Source organism: Nycticebus coucang, chromosome 14, assembly GCF_027406575.1.
Source record: "Nycticebus coucang isolate mNycCou1 chromosome 14, mNycCou1.pri, whole genome shotgun sequence".
In the NCBI taxonomy this organism is placed as follows: domain Eukaryota; kingdom Metazoa; phylum Chordata; class Mammalia; order Primates; family Lorisidae; genus Nycticebus; species Nycticebus coucang.
In genome coordinates this window covers 7231300-7252293 of record NC_069793.1, presented here as the reverse complement: position 1 = coordinate 7252293, position 20994 = coordinate 7231300, and the positions used below count along the sequence as shown (strand labels likewise).

The 20994-nt window shown below is 51.0% G+C and overlaps 1 protein-coding gene across 3 annotated transcripts in view; it reads right to left on the bottom strand.

The window, feature by feature from the left end:
* NADSYN1 (NAD synthetase 1) overlaps window positions 1–20994 on the bottom strand; it is a 43328-nt gene that overhangs the window by 3517 nt on the left and 18817 nt on the right. For 2 of the 3 annotated variants that reach the window (XM_053560917.1, XM_053560920.1), the window contains exons 11-20: window positions 20376–20500; window positions 19891–19939; window positions 19269–19371; window positions 18651–18819; window positions 17321–17456; window positions 16595–16701; window positions 8501–8632; window positions 7730–7799; window positions 2035–2163; window positions 1240–1416 (exon numbers count right to left, since the gene is read on the bottom strand). In XM_053560917.1, the coding sequence (XP_053416892.1) occupies window positions 1240–1416; window positions 2035–2163; window positions 7730–7799; window positions 8501–8632; window positions 16595–16701; window positions 17321–17456; window positions 18651–18819; window positions 19269–19371; window positions 19891–19939; window positions 20376–20500 (1197 nt within the window). Of the gene's footprint in view, window positions 1–1239; window positions 1417–2034; window positions 2164–7729; window positions 7800–8500; window positions 8633–16594; window positions 16702–17320; window positions 17457–18650; window positions 18820–19268; window positions 19372–19455; window positions 19556–19890; window positions 19940–20375; window positions 20501–20994 lie in introns of all 3 variants that reach the window. The other variant, XM_053560918.1, reaches the window with a different exon arrangement.

Here is a 20994-nt window from a genome sequence, read left to right as displayed (position 1 = left end):
TTTTTTTTTTTTTGTGGTTTTTGGCCAGGGCTGGGTTTGAACCCGCCACCTCTGGCATTTGGGACCGGCGCCCTACTCCTTGAGCCACAGGCACCGCCCTAGCTTTCTCTGTTCTTTTACGAACTCATTAGAGAGAAGAAGGGAAGACAGGGTGGTTTAAGGGCTGTGAAACCATCTGGCTATTCCAGTTGCTTAGAAAAGACAGTGATTGGCACCACATTCTTAAAGTGGGGTGTGGCTATCTTATGCTCAATGTTGGCAAATACAGACAGCCATAAGATTATGGCTTCACATCCGTAAATGAGGATACCCATTGTGGAAAACAGTATGGAGGGTCCTCAAAAAATTAAAAATAGACCCATCACATAATCCAGCAATCCCGCTTTTGGGAATATGCGTACAGGAAACGAAACCAGAGAGAGAGCTGCAACCCTGCACTCACCGGGGCACAATTCACAGCAGCTGAAATGTGCAATCAACCTGTGTGTCCACCAAGAGATGAACGGAGGGAGAAAATGTGGCCCATAAACACAGCAGACTAATACTTTAACACCTTTAAAAAGAAAGAAATCCTCTCTTTTGCAACAATATAGATTCATCAGGAGGACAGTGAGTTCAGTGAAATAAGCCAGGCACAGACTGGTACCACATGATCTCACGTGCCTGTGGAAGGTAAAAAAGTTAATCTCCTAAGGGTGGCGCCGTATACCAGAGGTGGCAGGTTCAAACCCGGCCCTAGCCAAAAACTGCCAAAAAAAAAAAAAAAAAGTTAATTTCCTAGAAGCAGAGGGCAGATTAGTGCTTAATGGGCTGGGTGTGGGAGATGTTGGTTAAAGGATTCAACATTTCAGTTCGAAAGGAGGAATAAATTCTTAGACCCACTATACAACATGATGACTACAGCGAATACTGGAGAAGTCCTAAGAGAGTGGATTTTAAGTGTTTTCATCACACAGAAAACCTGTGTGTGTGAAGTAACACTCAAGGTGACCAGCTTGCTGTAGCCACTCCACAGTGGATGCATGCACCAAAACATCCGATTGTGCACAATAAATGCACACAATTAAAATAAAACAAAGAACAAAACAAAGCTCTAAACATATTTATCTCTTTGTGGAAAGGAGGACAGTAAAAATGCCATGTGCATAGAAAAATGCTTTTCAATTCACAGCGGAAATCCACTTATGTTTCCCCTACAGATATTTAACAAAGAGAAAAGTACATTTTTGCTTGATTTACCTGGTTTTCTATGCACCGAAACTGCCATGGCCAGCCAGTGTGGTACAGAAACGGCCTCAGGTCGAACCTGTTGTCATCGGGGCTGTAGTTCTCAGCGTGGTATGCAGGGGTGAGTGTGGTCATCTTGTGTCTGTTAGTGGAATACTTCGAGAAAAACCCCTTTACTTTGTCAGCCACCTGGGGGGTGAGGGAGGCTCAATGTGGGGCTTCACATTAGCAAAGCTGAAGGCCCAGAGGCAGGAGTTCAGACCCCAACACTAGACTAAGCAAGCTAGTGGCTGCCAGGGTATATCCTGTGTGTGACCCTCCCCAGGGGAAGTAGGGGTTGCCAGTGCTCAGGCCAGGGGACTGCAGAGCTGTGAGGCTGTGGACTCCCTGACCCCAACCCTGCAGCATGCACACTGGATCAGGAGATCTGGGGCGAGTCCACAGGATTAATTTCATAAGGCTTCCAGGAAGTTCTGTGGGACCAGCATGTTTGTGGGCTTCGGCCCCAAGAAGGCCCACAACCAGCACAAAAGCCATTTTGGCCTTGAAGTTTATGTACTACCCTCAAAAGGAGGGGAGGGGTTCATTCCATGGCCCTTTGTCCTGGGGGTGGCTGAGCCTAACACAGGGCTAAGCCTCTCACAGTCTTAAGCTGGTGAGAAGGAGAACTGGAAAGCATTACTGTGTGGGGTACAGTTTCCTCTTTGGAAAAGGAGCATATCATTTTCACTTGCTCCCACAAGTCACATCAACCCCCGTGGCTCTGCCTGTTGGATCTCCCTCTGTGAATTGTCATGAGCCACTGACCTGTCGTGGGGTATAGATGTCTCTCCACATGGTAAGGAGTTTGCAGAACATGCTGTAGGGCCCTGCCTTGGCAACCTTCCGGAGTCTCCCATAGACCGAGAGCTCCATGTAGGTCATCCCCATATCTTCCTGCAGAGGACAAAAACCATTGCACAGAGTGACCCCACATCAGAGCGGGAGGAGGGCTTCTACTGAGGATGGGGACTGGGACCCGGGGGAGCTGAGACTGCCCCAGAGAACCAGGAGCTGACACTCAGCCTGTTTCCCCAGCACTGGTCAGCCAATAGGGATGTGGCATTGGGGAAAAATTGACCAAGACCAGACATTTGGTTGGGAGGACTGCAGTGGGTGACCTGTAGGTAACCAAACAATACATACACGCCCTTAACCCCTGAAGCTTATTTGGAAAAAGAATCTTTGCAGATGTAATTAAGTTAAAGATTGTGAAATGAGAAGACTGTGGATGTGGAGTGGGTCTAAATCCAGGACAAATGTCCTTAGAAGGAATAAGCAGAGAGACACATGGAGAAAAGGAGAGCCACAGGAAGACAGAGAGAGACTGCAGTGACACAGCCACAAGCCAGGGGCACTTGCAGCCACCAGCAGATTAGGCAGACCTAGGGACCCTCCCAGGGAGCCTTCAGAGGGACCACAACCCACCCAATACCTGAATGCCACATTTCTGGCCTCCAGAACTGTGAGAGAAGAAATTCTTGGTTTTGAAGCCACCCATTTGTGACCATTTGTTATGGTAGCCCCAAGAGAGGCTTGCACACTGAGCAGATGGGTCCTGCCTCCCATCTTCCTGAGCCTGCTCCCTTTCTGTGCAGAGGACTAGGGAGGAGGTACCAGGGCTCACTAGAACCTGGGTCATGCTGGAGGCCAGAGGATGCCACCAGTGTGACAGTGCCAAGCTATCAACTCCTCCAGCTGGGCTCAGGGGAGTCAATTTCATCCAGAGGCTTACACAACCTGTACTCTTAGGCCAGGCATGGTGGCTCATGCCTGTAATCCCAGCACTCTGGGAGGCTGAGGCGGGTGGATCGCCTGAGCTCACAGGTTAAGACAAGCCTGAGCCAGAGCAAGACCCTGTCTCTAAAAATAGCTGGGTGTTGTGTGTGTGTGTGTGCGGGGGTGGGGGGTCCCTATAGTCCCAGCTACTTGGGAGGCTGAGGCAAGAGGATTGCTTGAGCCCAAAAGTTTGAGGTTGCTGTGAGCTATGATGCCACAGCACTCTACCAAGGGCAACAAAGTGAGACTCTGTCTCAAAAAACAAACAACAAAAACCTACACCCTTCTCAATCTTTAGTACCTGATCTAATTCCCCCTCCCTTCCCTCAAACCCAGAGCAGCTGTCAGAGACAACATGGCCAGAGCCATCATCAGAGGCATTTTAGCGTCCACAGTAGTGTGGCCCTTACCTGCAAACAGGAAGTATAGGACCCTCTGTGACATGGCCCTTGCCACAGGGCCCCCACCCTATGCCTCCATCCTTCCCCACTGGATTTAGCTGCCTTGGCTCCCCTCAGGCCTTAGTTTGTCCTGAACCCCAATAAGGAACACTGCCACTTCCTGCCATCTCTCACTATTGTATCTCCCCGGTTGATTTTGTTCACAGCACTAATCATGGTTCACAGCTCTTCTTCTCTGGCCCCTCCAGGGGACTCTACAATTTTAGGAGTAGTGGCCATATCTGTTTTGTTCACCATGGGGTCCCTAGCACCTGACAGGTTCTGGAACAAGAAGCTACTTTACCAGTTTCTTTTGTATTAAGTGAATATTGTAAGGTGTAGCATTTTAATTTCTTCTATTTAGTAATAATAGTTGGAGACTTCAATACTCTACTTTCAATAATGGATAGAACAACCAGTCAGAAAATCAACAAGGAAACGGAAGATTTGGTCAGCTCCATAAACTACCAAGACAGCAGACATTTGCAGAGCTCCGTCCCTGCAACAGCAGAGTGCACAGGGGACATTCTCTAGGACCCACCACATGCTGGGCCACAAGGGAAGCCCCAGAAAACTTTAAAACATTGAAGTCATACAAAGTAGGCTCTTTATCCACAAGGGAATTAAACAGAAATTCAGTAACAGAAATAAATTTTGGAAACTCATACACATATGGGAAATTAAATGGTGTACTCCTAAATAACCAATGGATCGAAGACAAAATCACAAGAGGAATCAGAAAGTACTCTGGTAAGTGAAATGAAGACACAGCACACCAAAACATGGGATGCAGGAAAATCCACACTAGGAAGGACATTTATAGCTGTAAACACCCACATTAACAATAAAAAAAAAAAAGACCTCAAATCAGTAACATAATGTTCTACCTTCAGACACTGGGAAAAGAAGAAAAAACTAAACCTAAAGCAAATGTTATAGAGGGAAGAAAATGATAGAGATTTGAAGGAAACTAAAGAAATGGGGAATATAATAATAAAAGAGGAAATCAGGCCAAGTGTGGTGGCTCACGCCTGTGTCCTAGCACTCTAGGAGGCCGAGGTAGGTAAACTGCTAGAGCTCAGGAGTTCAAGACCAGCTTGGGCAAGATTGAGACCCCACCCTGACTTTACTAAAAGTAGACAAACCAGCTGACATTGTAGCAGGAGCCTATAGGTCCAGCTACTCAAGAGGTTGAGGTAAGAAGATCACTTGAGCCCGAGAGTTTTAGGTTGCTGTGAGCTTGCCGTGGCATTGGAGGAGGAGAAGAAATCAACGAAACTAAAAGTTGTCCTTTCCAAAGATCAAAATAAACTATCCATACACTCACCTTACTGGTTTTGTCTCTCTGCAAAACCCTGACTAATACAGATACAAACCAACTCAGGAGGGAGGTGAATAGACTGCTAACCAGAGATTAAGTTAATCATACAGGCACTTCTCACAAAGGAAAACCCACATCAGGGCGGGGCTGTGGCTCAGTGGGTAGGGTCCCGGCCCAATATACCAAGGGTTGCAGGTTGGAACTGGGCCCCGGCCAAACTGCCACAAAAAAATAGCCGGGCGTTGTGGTGGGCACCTGCAGTCCCAGCTACGGGGGAGGCTGAGACAAGAGAATTGCCTAAGCCCAGGAGCTGGAGGTTGCTGTGAGCTGTGAGGCTACAGCACTCTACCAAGGGCGACAAAGTGAGACCCTGTCTCTAAAGAAAAAACAAAAAAGAAAAACCCAGGTCAGATGGCTTCCCATGAACTTCACCAAAATTTTATAGAACAATACCAGTTCTTCATAAACTCTTCAAAACATAGAAGAGAAGGGAACGATTCCTAACTTTTTCTACAAGGCCAGTATCTCCTTGATACCAAACCAGAAAAAGACATAAAAGGAAAAAAAAACAACAACAAAACCTACCGATCAATATTCCTTGTGCATCAACACAACAGTCCTCAACAGAATACCTGCAAAATGAATCCAGCAACATACAAAAGGAATCACACACCACGAACAACAGGGAGTTATCCCAGGAATTTAACGTCTGGCAATTATAGAAAGAGCATTTGACAAGATCCAACACGCTTTTATAACAAAAACACTCAAAAAACTAGGAACAAAAGGGAACTTCACGAACAATATAAAGGACAGTGTGAGAAATTCGCAGCTAATATCATACTTAATGGGCAAAAAGTGTACTCATCCTGCCTAGGGTCAGGAACAAAACAACATCTATTCTATTGTGCAACATCTATTCAACATTAACTAAAGGTTCTAGCCAGGTAGATTAGGCAAGAAAAATGAAATAAAAGACATCCAGATTAGAAAAAATAAAATAAAATTACTTCTATTTGGCGGTGTCCGTAGCTCCATGGGTAGGGCGCCGGCCACTTACACCTGGCCTGGGCCAGCTCAAACAACAATGACAACTGCAACAAATAAAATAGCCTGCATTGTGGCAGGCGCCTGTAGCCCCAGCTACTTAGGAGGCTGAGGCAAGAGAATCGCTTGAGCCCAGGAGTTTGAGGTTGCTGTGAGGTGTGACGCCACAGCACTCTACCGAGGGAAACAGTGAGACTCTGTCTCAATTAAAAAAAAATCAGGCTCAGAGCCTGTAGTACAGCAGCTAGGGCACAGTCAGATACACCAGAGCTAGCTGGTTCGAATCCAGTCTGGGCCTGCCAAACAACAATGACAAACTACAACCAAAAAAAAAAAAAGCCAGGTTGTGGTGGACTCCTGTAGTCCAGCTACTTGGGAGGCTGAGGCAAGAGAATCGCTTAAGCCCAAGAGTTTGAGGTTGCTGTGAGGTGTGACGCCATGGCACTCTACCCAGGGGGACAGCTTGAGACTCTGTCTCAAAAAAAAAAAAAAAATTACTTCTATTTGCTGAAGGCATGGTCCGGTAAATAGAAAATCTTAAGAATTCCACTTAAAGCTATCCAGAGAACAAGATCAACATACAAATATCAATTGTATCTCTAGATACTAGCAAAAAATAACCCCAAAATGAAATTAAGAAAAGAATTTCATTTACAATACTATCCAAAAGAATAAAATACTTTGAAATTAATTTAATAAAAGAATTGCAAACTTGGGCGGCACCTGTGGATTAAGGAGTGGGGTGCTGGCCCCACATACTGGAGGTGGTGGGTTCAAACCCGGCCCCAGCCAAAAACTGCAAATAAATAAATAAATAAATAAAATAAAAAAAGAAGTGCAAACTTGTACACTGAAAACTAGAAAATGTTGAAGAACACTAAATGAGAGTTAATTAAATGAGAAGACCTCCGGTGTTCACGGTTCAGAAAACTTAATATTATTAACATGGCAAAAGTCCCCCTGCCAAAGTGAGGTTGAGTGAGATGCCTATCAAAATCCAAGCAGGGTTTTTTTTTTTTTTTTTGCAGAAATTAACAAGCTGATCTCAAAATTCATATGGAAATTCAAGGCAGCTAGAGTAGCCAAATTATCTTGGAAAAGAACCAAGTTGGAGGATTCAAAGTTCTAGATTTCAAAACATGCTATAAAGTTACAGAAATCAGAACCGCCTGGTACCAGCATAAGGAAAGACACACAGAGCAATGGAACAGAACAGAGTCCAGAAATAAATCCTACATCTACAACAAAGGTGACAAGATAACTCAATGGGAGAAAAAATAGTCTTTTCAACAAATGGTGCTAGGACATCTGGATAGCCACAGGCAAAGAATGAAGTTAGGTCCCTTCCTCACACTGTAAACAAAAGTTAACTCAGCTGAATCATAGACTTCAATGTAAGGACTAAAACCCTAACACTTTTGGAAGAGAGTATAGGAGTAAGTCCTGGTGACCTAAGGAGGTTGGAGGACCAGGCATCTTATGATCAAATGCCCACAGCCACTTCTCCAGCACCCACTGAGCTGCTAACCACAGCCATGGCCCTGAGTGCCACAGGTCAGCATGAAACAGGAGTCAAGAGTGATTCTCTTAAATGAGGTCATTTAAGCTGCTAGGGAGACTCCCCTCTCACCTGCTGGGGACCTGCATTTCCCTGCTTGTCATCTACTATCCTTCCCCACCTACCTCATCTCCCCTTTCCTGGTCCCCAACCATGAAAAAGCCAAACTGAAGTGTCAAAGGCCAGCAGTGCCACGGATGCTGAAGCCTGGGCAGCAGGCCAGGAGCCCAGACCCTTGGGGGCAGGAAGGAACCAGCACGACAGTGCAGAAGGTGGGGAGAAGAAGAAGAGGCACCACGACAAAGCCACCACCGTCACCTCATCCGTCTGGGACACCTGTCCGTTGGCCAAGGGCTCCAGCTCTGCGGTGGCCGGTGCTGACAGGATGCTGCAGGTGAGACACACAGAGGTCAGTCCCTGCCTCTGCTACGGTGAATTTTGGGAGACTCCCCAGGTGGCTCTCTGGCCACTTGGTGCTGTTCACAGTCAGCAGAGCCAGGTCAAGGTGACCTAACGGGAAGTTGGGAGGGAGGCACAGCCCAGGGGCACCCCACTGGCACCAGTGACACCCTGCAGTTGGGAATGTCAATGTCCTGTGTGTTGTAGGACAGTCCAGAGTGTCCTTGGCCTCTGCCCACGAAGCCAGTAACAGACCCCACGTGAAGGTAAGCACATCTCCAGACATTGCCCAGTGTCCCCTGGTGGCACAATTGTGCAGGGAGGACAAGCAAGGAGAAGGAAGGACATTCTTACTACAGGGAACCATGCAAGCAGAGTCCTGGGAAAGCTCTCAGGCAGAGTCAGTTTGATTGCTGCAAAAGCCCCCAGCGCTCTGCTGAGATGGACAACCACAAGCGATTCCAGGCTGGAGCGGCAGGAGGAGGGAGGCCAGGGAAGAAGAGCAGCAGCTCCCTGCTCTGACAGCACCCGGGAAGAAGGGGCGGCCTGGTCACAGGACTGCGAGTACCCAGCCCAGCTCAGGGGCAAGGTTGTCTTCATCTGGGGCAGGGAGCTGAAAGGGTGGGGTGCCCGGTACATACTGGGAGAGGGACCTGGAGCTCAGGAGCCATAGCCCGGGTACATACTCACCCCTGGAGGGCAGGAAGCTGGAAGCGCTCAACACACAGCTGGACAAAGGCTCTCAGGTCTGTCTTGCTGATCCCCCCTATGGGGTTGATGTCCGCACTGGAGCAGTCGTACTTGGTCAGGTAGCCGAGGAGACTGCAGTGGGAGAGAGCACAGGGGCCCGAGGAGCTGCAGATTCCACCAACCCTGGCCATCCCAGAACTCACTTTCTCCAGAGCCACAACCCTGGCAAATTTGAGGGTCCAGAGAAATGTGGTATGGCCAGAGCAGACTACAGAGGGGCAGGGGCCCCAGAAGGCTGCAGAAAAGGGCTGGGCCACAGGAGACGCCTGGGTGAGAAGTGGGTTCAAGAGTCAGCAGTGTCCACTTGAAAGACAGGGCCAGGGCTAGGCCAGTGGAGCAGAGGGACAGATGTCCTGAGGGGGAGGGGGGACCTGGGCACACAGGGACACTCAGCCTGGGCAGCAGCAGGGCCTTTCTCCTTGCCTGTCAACTCTGACTCCTGTGGTTGGCAGAAGACTGTCCCCCTAGAGGTGCCCACATCTTGGTCCCCAGAACCTGAGAGTGTGCTACTTTGTAGAGCAATGGGCCGTACAGACGGATCCAGGGGAGCCCTGGGAATGGGACATGGCCCTGGATTGCAGGGAGGATACAATCACCAAGGTCTTTGAAAATAGAAGAGGGGGTAAAAGGTGAGGGTCAGAAGAACGGCCCCAAGATGCAACGCTGCTGGTTGTGCTGACAGAGGAGGGACCAGGAGCCCTGGAAGGTTGGTCCCTCAGAAGCTGGACCAGCAGGAAGCAGATGCCCCCCTGGCCTCCTACAGAGCCCGGGCATTGCTGAAGCCACAGACTTTGTGGTCATTGTCATGACACACAAGCAACCCGCTGCCTCTTCAGTGACTCAGCCACAGTGCTCTCCAGTGGGCCCCTGGATTCTGGGCCATCTTCTCCATGCCAAGCACCCCCCATCACCTCTGCAGTGACTCCTGGCTGGGCCTCACTGCTTGGTCCCCTCAATGGTGCCCTTGGCCTTGCATGACCTTCCTGTCTATTTCACCAGGTGTGAGTCTCCCAAATTCGCCTGGAAACACCTCCCCACCCCTCCTGACTCTTACCATGGAGCAGTGCCTGGGGCCTAAGACCGCCAAAGCCCTGCAGTCAATCCCTGTGGCTGCCCATACTGGCCTGTCACAGGGACAGCAGACAGAGCAGGGTCCTTGTGTACAAGCTGGGATTTATGGGCAGACTGGTCAGAGGAGATGACAGTTTCTATCTCACCACTATGCCCTTCTGGGAGCTAAAGTAAATTCAGCTGACTGGATGGACACCCTCTTGTCCAAGGGGACCTCCCCAATCCCCAAAACCCTTAAAGCTGAGTTGCCAGCCAAGAGGAGAAGGGAGGTTAGACACGCCAAGTTATGCCCTGTCCCTTTTGGAATTATTCTTTGTAAACAGTAACATATACAATCATTAACAAGCTAGGCACCGCGGCTCACGCCTGTAATCCTAGCACTCTGGAGTGAGGTGGGAGGATCCCTTGAACTCAGAAGTTCCAGACCAGCCTGAGCAAGAGGGAGACCTTGTCTCTACAGAAAAAAGAAAAAATTAACCAGGCGTGGTAGTGGGTGCCTCTAATACCATACACTTGGGAGACGGAAGCAGGAGGATCGCTTGAGTCCAGGAGTCTGAGTTTGCCATGAGCTAGGCTGAGCCATAGCTCTCTAGCCCAGGTGAGACAGTGAGACTCTGTCTCAAAAACAAACAAAAAAACACATGAATAAGCCTAAGGCCACATAAGGCAAAGGACCTGAAGGTCCTCCATTTACTTAACAAATGACTGAGTCTTAGTACATGTCTAGTGGCTGGTCTCTGATTAATGAACTTCCTTATTTTGACTTAAAACCCTCCAAGCCTCTAGACAAAGCTTCATTTCCTTAGCCAATTACAAATCAAAGGATCTTTAAACCCACCTATGGGCGGCGCCTGTGGCTCAGTGAGTAGGGCGCCGGCCCCATATGCCGAGGGTGGCGGGTTCAAACCCGGCCCAAGCCAAACTGCAACCAAAAATGGCCGGGCGTTGTGGCGGGCGCCTGTGGTCCCAGCAACTCGGGAGGCTGGGGCAAGAGAATGGCTTAGGCCCAGGAGTTGGAGGTTGCTGTGAGCTGTGTGAGGCCACGGCACTCTACCGAGGGCCATAAAGTGAGACTCTGTCTCTACAAAAAAAAAAAAAAAACAAAAAACCCACCTATAACCTAAAATCTCCCAATTCGAGATGTCCCACCTTTTTGGGCCACACCCATGTAGGACTTTATGACTATATGTGTAATTCCTGTATCCCTGAAATGTACAAAGCCAAAGTGTAACCCAACCACAGCGGGTCCACTTGCTCAAGGCTTCTTGGACATGGCCCTCTGGGCCATAGTCACAAATATTGGGCTCAGAATAAATTTTTCCCACTCACACCTCCCAACCCCAGGGACACCCCATCGTCCCAGGGAAGTCCACGAACTGACACAGAGACCAGGGCAAAGCCTGCAGGTACCTCAGGCCAACCAGAAGACCGGGGGGCCTTGTCTCAGTCTCAGGATGAAGTTCCAGGAGGGATGGGCAGCACGTTTGTGTGCTGACAACTAAGGCAGGCCTTTTTTGACGTAAAGGTCACATAACAGGCATTTTCATCAATTTTAATAAGTCAGTGGCCAAGCACCAGCACCACACCCCCTCCACCCACACATCACCACCCATCTCTCCCCCAGGCTGGGTCACTTCCTTGGGCTGGGACCTGGCACCATGAGCAAGCCCTCTCTCAGTTCTACCTTCCCAGAGCCCACCCTACCGTCACCGCAGGCCTGCTGTCCAGCTCCTCTGCTCCTGTTCCCTCCAAAACCTTCTCCCACCAGGTTTCTGTCCCAGCCGCTATAGTGAGACTGTCCTGGCCAAGGTCCCACCACCATCAGTCTGCAAACCCCAGTTTTCCCAGCATCCATGGGCCTGGGGGCAGGCCCTACCCAGAGCAGCCCTCACCTGGCTCTCGGGTCACCTTCTTTGGTTTTCCTCCCATCTCTGGCTGCTTCTCCACCCCGGGACCCCCTTCCTTCCCAGGAGTGTCAGGGCACTGTCCTTTCCCTGTCCCCCAGTGATGTCAGGTGGCCTGGTGGCTTTTGATGGCACCTTTGCCATTCTGAGCCCCCCTCACCCTGGAGGCACTGTCCAGGATGTAGCCATGTTGAGTGCTGCATTGTGAGCTGATGCCTGCCATTCGCCTCATGCGGAGGGCTAGGAAGCATCTCGTACTGGACATTGCCAGAGCGATCAGATCAGATCCCTGATCTCCCTACCCACCTCCCGCCACCAGTGGACCTTTGAGTCCCCACCCTGATGAGGCCCAGCTTTTCAGGGAGACGATGACTTGTCCTTAGTCCTGGTGCCATCTCGCCACAGGGCTTTGGTGCAGTCTAGTTACAGGCAAGTCCACTCCCTTAGCAGAGCCTGTCCCCTGCCTGGCTGATGCCCCTGCTATTGCACCACACCCTGGCCAGGCCTTCCTCCAGTCTACATGGCAGGATGGCCTTGTCCCCAGCATCCCTGTCTCCATCCCCGAGGCCTGCAGCTCAGCCATCAGCACTCTTCCAGGCCTGAGTGAGGCCACGTGGCACCTTCCTTTACACGCCCCAGGGACTCCTCCTGCCACCACAGTCCCCTAATGCCAGATGGTGGTGGTTCCAGCTGGCACCCCAGTTCAAGCGAAGACCCCCCAAACAGATGAAAGCCACAATTGGCGGGGGGAGAAGGAGACTGCAGCTGCTCCAGGCAGCAGGGTGAGAACCCTTGGAGGGAGAGGAAGCACGGAGGGCTGGGCAGCCACGATCCATCCCCTGAGAAGTGGCACTCCTGAAACATCCCTGATGCACTGGCCCTCCTGCAGGACAGGCCTCATTCTCCTGGCAGGGGCCTTGGCCCCTCCAGCAGTCACCAGTCGTCAAGGACCACTGGCTCCGATAGCCCACTTGGCCACGTCTGACCCTATGGACACAGACGCCTCACTCGCTCCCTATCGAGGGTGGCATCTGGGCCAAAGCCGTCTGTCCCAACAACGCTTCTTCCCACCCCACTGTTTTCTCTGGATACTATTCCACACCTCCATCCCATTCAAGGTGAACTTCTAAAAGTAGCCACCTCTGGGTCCTCACACCCACCCCACTCTCCCTGGAACCTGCTCCAGTGGGCCTCTGCGTCCCCACCCCGAGGAAACCAGGCTTTTCTCCCCATCAGGGAGACGATGACTGGTCCTTGGTCCTGTGTAGCAACCTGTATAGCCTATGGCTAGGAGGAGGGAAAGTTCTAAGAAATACCTGTATAGCTCAATAAGGGAACACCTTGGTGGAAAGGGCATGGAGAGGGATTTAGCTTTCCTAACAAGCATGAGAGCTCGCGAGATGAGAGCAGTGGTGAATTGGCAGTCTCTACACCTGTGGTGTTGAGAGGCACGAGATCAGCCGTATATTAGGCTGGAGGAGCAGGCAGTCGGGAGCATGCGCATTCTTTTTTTTTTTTTTTTTTTTTTTGTAGAGACAGAGTGTCACTTTATGCCCTTCGGGTAGAGTGCCATGGCATCACACAGCTCACAGCAACTTCCAACTCCTGGGCTTAAGCGATTCTCTTGCCTCAGCCTCCCGGGTAGCTTGGACGACAGGAGCCCGCCACCATGCCCAGCTATTTTTTGGTTGCAGTTCAGCCGGGGCCGGGTTTGAACCCGCCACCCTCGGTATGTGGGGCCGGCGCCCTACCGACTGAGCCACAGGCGCCGCCCCGGGAGCATGCGCATTCTATCACGGACTCGCTTACTCTGACTCTGTCTCCTCTCCTGCCTGCAGAACGCCAGCCCGGCGTCTCTCTGCTGAAGATTACCAAGCTCTGCTAAAGACTAAGATCTATCTAGTCTAAGACTGCTTTACTCTCTCTAAGACACACTCTCTCTCTCCAGCTAAAGTAGATAGCCCTCAGGCACCTAACAGACCTGAGCAAGGTAACTTAGCGTCCGCATCTGGAACCTAGTTAAGCCGGGCCTGAGACCTGGCCAGTCCTGGGCCCTGACAAGTGGTATCAGAAGTGAGGTGTGACAGTCCTGGTGCCATCTCCCCTCAGGGCCTTGGCTCAGGCTATTCTCCAAACTGCATCTCCCTCCCTGGCCTCCCACTGGCCTTTGTAACACCAGGCTGTCAATGAGCCCCTCCCAGCCAACCCGCTCGCGATCTCACACGCTCCCCATCCCTCCTTAGTTTTCTCTGCAGACATTTTCTGTAATATAAGAATCATCAGCTTTGTTATCATGCCTCCTTCTGCTGGAGTAAAGCGGGAATTATTTTTCCGATTTGCTTCCCACACTGAGAACACATGGGAGGTGTTCAGCAGTTACTTGATGAATGAGCACGCTGGGGGGCAAATAGATTAAAATTAGAATCAGAAGCAAGGAAAAAACTGAATTAGAAGAAACAGTGTAGAATTACCTACACTATAAGCCTGAGATTCTACCTCAGAATGTGAAGAGAGAGAGGGCTGGCTAGAAACAAGGACAGGGCAGCGGGTGGGAACGCAGCCAGGAGGGGAGCGCACACGATAGAGAGAAGTTTCCTCCACCGTGGGCAGACTCCGGTCTACTGAGCAACGCTGAGCAGCAAAAGGTGCTGGGAAGAGAGGAATGACGTCGAGGTTTGTTTATTATTTTCTAAATACACACCTAGAAACTATGATGCTCCCGGAATCCAAGCCCACCATGCAAAAAGTTTTAAATATGAGAAAACAATGGACAAGAGTTGTGAGGAGAAAAATGCTACAACAACATAATGTGATGACAGGTCAAGTTCTTGTTCATCTATATAAGCAAAACATCAATAGTTTCACCTACTCTGGGTACGTCAGAGTTTAGAAAATATGTCCGCCATCAGCCTCTCCTAAAAAATAAGTTCCTTACAAAAGCACCACAAGCTGGAAACAGCCTAAATGCCCACCGACCCAGGAATGGATTAACAAGCTGCGGTATTTGTATACCATGGAATACTATTCAGCCATTAAAAAGTGGAGACTTTACAGTCTTTGTATTAACCTGGATGGAAGTGGAACACATTATTCTTAGTAAAGCATCACAAGAATGGAGAAGCATGAATCCTATGTACTCAATTCTGATATGAGGACAATTAAGATCCTAGTACACAGTGGGGGGAGGGGGTGGGGAGAGCAGAGAGAGGGAAGGAGGGAGGGGGTAGGGGGACAAGGGGTGTGGTTCACCTTTTGGGGGCGGGACACAATTATAAGAGGGTCTTTATCTAACAAAAGCAATCAATGTAACCTGGTTCTGTGTACCCTCAACGAATCCCCAACAATTTAAAAAAAAACAAAAAAGCACCCCGAGCAACAGAGAAGCAATGAAAATTAATAAAATGTGCATGGGGAGGGTGAGAGTATTTTTACCATGTATAGAGTGCTAATTTGAACTATCGTAATAAGAAAAATAAAATAGGATTCAAAAGTCAAAAATAAGATTTAGAAGAGAGCATATTTGTAGACATGCAAGGAGCCGAAAGAGTTAAGTCACTCATACCATAGATATAAGGATGGACTAATAGAAGGAAGGAAGGTAGGAAGGGGAAAAGAGAGAGGGAAAGAAATGTGGACAGATGGATGGATGGACAGGTGGACAGATGGGTGCTGGGATGGACAGGTAGACTGATGGGTGGGTAGATGGACAGGTGGACAGATAGATGGGCAGATGAACAGGTAGACTGATGGGTGGGTGGATGGACAGGTGGACAGATGGGTGCTGGGATGGATAGGTAGACTGATGGGTGGGTGGATGGATAGGTGAACAGATGGGTGGGTGAATGAACAGGTAGACTGATGGCTAAGAAGATGAACGGTCAGACAGATGGGTGGGTGGATGGACAGGTGGTGGACAGATGGGTGGTGGGATGGATAGGTAGACTGATGGGTGGGTGGATGGACAGGTGGTGGACAGGTGGGTGGGTGGATGGACAGGTGGTAGACAGATGGGTGCTGGGATGGATAGGTAGATTGATGGGTGGGTGGATGGACAGGTAGACTGAAGGGTGGGTGGATGGACAGGTAGACTGATGGGTGGGTAGATGGACAGGTGGACAGATGGGTGGGTAGATGGACAGATAGACTGATGGGTAGGTAGATGGACAGGTAGACTGATGGGCGGGTGGATGGACAGGTGGACAGATGGGTGCTGGGATGGACAGGTAGACTGATGGGTGGGTGGATGGACAGGTGGACAGATGGGTGCTGGGATAGACAGGTGGACAGATGGGTGCTGGGATGGACAGGTGGACTGATGGGTGGGTGGATGGTCAGGTGGTAGACAGATGGGTGGGTGGATGGTCAGGTGGTGGACAGATGGGTGGGTGGATGGACAGGTGGTGGACAGATGGGTGCTGGGATGGATAGGTAGACTGATGGGTGGGTGGATGGCTGGTCAGGTGGACAGACGCACAGAGGTTGGAAGGCTCAATGGATGGATGGATGGAGAGACGAGCAGATGAATAATGGCAGATGGAGTTTTTGAAATCCCTCAGCTAATAAGGAGCAACTAAGAAGAGCAAAGAGCATCTGGAGGAGCACAGGCTCACCTACGGAAACAGGGAACCCAAGCCTGGAAAAGAAGTGCTAACAGCCTCCACTGCTGGGCTTGAAGGGCAGCTTGAATTTTATCTGGAAAACAACAGGGAGTCTCTGAATTTCTTTAACAAGAAAGCAGCATAAGGCAAGGGGACTGAGGACAGAGGGGCCTGCACAGGGAAGTGGGGACTGGAAGCTGATGGAGTGGTGGAGAGCCCTGGGCCAGATGAAGCCGGGCAGCGCTGGGGTGGGGGTGGGCAGGAGTAGTATCAACCCAGTCTGCCACTAAATCAGCAAGGAGTTCGGAGCAATGATGCTGCCCCGGGTATCACCCTTGTCAGGCGAGCCCTGGGATGACAGGAATCTCCTCCCTGTGTCTCACAGGCTGCAGGAGCATGCTGCTTTCGCAGTAATGAGTCGCACAGGAGCCCACCACCACAGACCCCCAGGCCACACTCACCTCTCATCCACATTGGCGGATCCCAGCACAAGGAGCCCGCCACAGGCGCCCCGAGACCAGAGGCTCAGCTGAGCAAACAGGTAGGCCAGGACCATCCTTATCCGAGCCTGGACGACACAAGGGGAAAATGAAGGGTTACCCAAGACAGGAAACTTGGGGAGAACTATCGGGGACACCACAATTCCGTCAATAGAAAGGGCTGCCTCAGAGACCTCTTGGCAAGTTAGGAGCTTCCTAGTTAGTGTTCAGGGAGGAGGAGGTGCCCGCAGACCACAGCGTCCCCCAGGGGGCTACCTCCCCCGTGCTCCACAGCCCCATATGAGCTCAGCAGGTCCTCAAAGATGGGGAATGCCATGCCTGGGAGGCCAGGACTGGGCTGAGGGCTCAGTGGGAGGAAGCTCGGCCAGCTTGTTTCACTCCCTTCCCCACGGCATTTCTGGAGGAGAGGGGCCACCCATGCACAGCAGGAAGGCCACAGAGAGGGATGTGCCAGAACAGCGCTGGAGCCCTAGGGCAGCCTCCCCCCCTCACTGACCACACAGCATCCAGCTCAGGGCAGCAGCCCAGGAGGCAGAGCCGTGTGTGAGCTGCTCCCTGAAAGTAAAGGAACTCACATTCATGCACACACTCACACTCATGCACACACCTGTGCACATGCACCCTCACACACTGGAGCACACATGCCCTGCCCCCTCCCTGGGGACCATGGCCCAGGGGGAATGGCACCTGCACATTCTGCAACGCCAGGTTTTCCCTGCTGCTTCCTCCGTGAGCCGCAAACAGGGGGCTTTTCCCCGTAACCAGGCTGAAGATACCCACGACGGCCTTCACAGCTGGGTCAATGTTGAGACCAACGTGGTGGCTGGAGGGAGAAGGCAAGCATGGGGGCCAGCTCACTTGTGTGTACATGCCAATGTGTGCGCAGAGACGGATTACATAATGCTTACCAGGGTGATCGTTTCAAAGTGTACAATTCAGTGGTGTTTGGCACCCTCGTGCTGTACCGCAGTCATCGCTATCTTGCTAAAACTTTCTCATCATCCCCAAAGGAAATCCCATGCCCAAGAGCAGTCTCTCCCCATCCTCTCCTCCTCCACCTTCTGACAACCACTAGTGACTTTCTCTCCCTGCGGATGCACCTGCTTGGGACGTGTCATAGAAATGGCATCACACGCTATGTGGCCTTTGTGACTGGCTGCCTCACCCAGCACAATGTCTGCAAGGTCCATCTATTCCATCTATGCTGTAGGCGTGGCAGTGTTCATTCTTTTCTAGGGTGAATGATATTCCACTGGATGGACAGCCAGTGTGTTCATCCCTTCACCAGCCGAAGGCACTGGGTGATTTCCACCTCTAGCAATTGTGAATGATGCTGCTAGGGATGTTCCTGTGGCAATGTCTATTCAGGTCTTTGCCTTCAATTCTTTTTTTTTTTTGCAGTTTTGACTGGGGTTGGGTTTGAACCCGCCACTTCTGGCATATGGGGCTAGCACCTTACTCCTTTGAGCCACAGGCACCACCCTTTGCCTTCAATTCTTTTGGGTGCGTATCTAGGAGCGGAATTGCAGGGCTAGGATAGCTTTTGGCTGAGCTCACTCAACAGAACAGGCAGTTCTTCTTTTTCTTCTGAGAGGCATTATGAATGAAACATTCTATACAAAACTTAGTATCTCCTATCTAAAAAGGCACCCTCTCCTCACTGTTCTTACATAGAGACCTGCCTCGTAGAAAAGAGAGTTGGGTGGGAGTAACACAAGGACAGGGTATGAGTCACTCTGCTGCCCACCTGAGACCTGCTGGACATCTGGGGAGCACATGCCACCTGCAGCTTCACCTGGGGCATTGGAAGGTGGAAATCCTAGACATAGTCTAAAACCTGGGGTGGGAAGGACTGATGTACGGTTCTCCTGAGATCTGATTCAGACCAAGATAAAGTAGAAACCTGGTGAGCTCCTGGATGCATATTAAACACAAATGCAGTCATGGCGGAGTTGCCAGAGGCTCTGATCTTTGTCATAGCGGCCTGCCCATGCCCAAACCCAGAGACAGATTGCACCTTCCAATTTGCTGGGCCAACTCTTTGGCCCTGTTGCATGTCTCCTGGGAGGAGTTCTTGCTGGCCATGTAGCAGGTTGTCAGTATGCGCCCACAGAGGTCTCGGGGGTCATCTGGGGTGTAGCTGATCTCATTTACGATGGCTCGGACATCAGCCAGCACTTCCTGATCTGAAATGGCCAGGATGTAATGGGTAGAAGCCACTGGCCATGTGCCAGGTGCCTGCATGCCTATGTCCCAGAATGAAGCCCCAGGGGCCTGCACAGCTGTGTCCCAGGCTACTGCCTGGCAAGTCCGTCAGGTAAAGTATCACAATCCCCAGTTTTGTGTCACACACACTAAAGCTATGATCACTGTCAGAGCACAAAGAGGGGAGGATTTCCACTCCCCCAAGCCCACGTTCTTTCCACTGGGGTGCACTGTGAACACAGCAGCGAGCAGATGCAGGTCTAGTGACACAGCCACTTCGGATCAAAGCCCCAGGAAGGGACTCTGATGGCCTCACTGCCCCAGGCTGCAGGACCTGGGCATGACGCTGTGACATGAGGCATGGGCTGGGCTTTGCTCTGCCCACTCCTCGGATCCCCCCTCCCTCCTTGAGCCCTCGGTTATCACTTACTTCCTCTCTTCACAGCCAGGCAGACCTGGTGGCACATGGAGTACACGAGGCAGGCGGTGGCCGCGCTGTCCACCCCACCACTTAGGGGCAGGAAAAAGCCTGCCTGGGATGGGCCAATCAAACACAGTGTTAGCAGAGCCACAGGGAATGATGCGCCCCAAGATTAGCTCTGCCCGACCCAACCAACCTCAATGAGGCATCCGCAGAAATGCAGAGATGCATGGGGGTGTCGGCGCCTCCAGTGGGGGCAGAGGAAACGCCCACACGTGCCAGAATAAATGGATCTTCTAGAGGGAAAAGAGACCCTTTGCTCTGGGGTGTGTCTAAGGCTGATTCTCCACCCAGGAACTACAGACACACATGGGCACACGGTGAATGAGAGAGGGTGAGCTACAGAACTCTCAAATGTCACCAGACAGAGCTCTGGGGAGACTGTAAGGATGGAGCCAGGCCAGCCAGACCACAGTGCACACCTGGCCTCTGGTGCAGACTAAATTCCCCACCAAGGCAGAGTGACAAAATGCTGTCTGTTGCTTGCATGAAGAAAAACTCACTAGAATAAAACCGTAACAACCAACAGAACAAACAAAATGAGCTAGCTAGAAATGGGACAACTTGTTACCTGTTTGCTTCGTCTTAAAAAATCCCAGAGCCAGCAGGCAGGTCCCAGGCTGCAGAGCAATGAGAATGCTGAGTTTGGATGTGGGCGGCCTTGCCCAAAGCACACCTGCCAGCTTGGCTGGGGCAATTCCCCAGGGAGACCCATGCTGGAGACCAGGGCTGGGTTCTCCCCAGCCCCCCAGTCTCTATTTCAAGCACTTCATGTGAAGTGACAAATTTTAATTCTGAACACAACCCAAGAGGTAGGTGTTATCTGAGACAGAGAGAGACAGTGCCCTGGTGCCCAAGGTCATAGCACAAGGGAGTAGCAGGGTTGAGGGCAAACCCAGGTAGTTTGGCTGCAGCCTCCTCCTGGCCTGGTACTCACCCTGGGCATGTTCTGAAAACCCACGGCAGAGCCCCCTGCTGCCCCCACCCAGGGCAAACGGTGGCAGCAGGTGGTAATGCTCAGTGACCCCACTCCCTCCTGCAGTTGGGAGCACACACCTTATCTCCTCCTCGGGACTGTGGTATTTCCACTCAATGGGCTCAGAAACTGACTCCAGCAGGTCCTCGTGGCATGAGAGGGCAAAGTCCACCTTCACTCGGGGGTAGGGGCTCACCCTGCTGGCCTGTTGATGGAGATTTGTGACAAAATGACATCCCCAATCTATGGAAACCCTTGAAGCTCCCAAGGCCAACAGGAGAGCCGGGCTCCATCAGCCACTGGGCAATGCACATCCCTACCACACTCAGGAGGACCCTAGAGTCAGAGGAGCATCGGAAAGGGTGTGGGGTCGGAGCCCTCGTGGCCCACAGGGGGATGCACAGTGGTGCTGTCCTGTTTGAGGACAGTTCAGTGGTTCCTCAAGAGACTAAACACAGAGCTACCATAAGACCCAGTGATTCCACTCCTGCGTAGACACATGCCAGAGAAATGAAAACAGGCATCCACTCAAAAAACAGCACGCGATGTTCCTAGCATTATTTACACCAGACAAAAACTGCAAACATCCCAAATGTCCATGGATGGATGGATGAACGGGGGACAAAGCCTCTGCCCTGTGGAATGTTAATTGATAATACAAATGAAGGAGTCACTGATGTGCACTACAACACGGGTGGA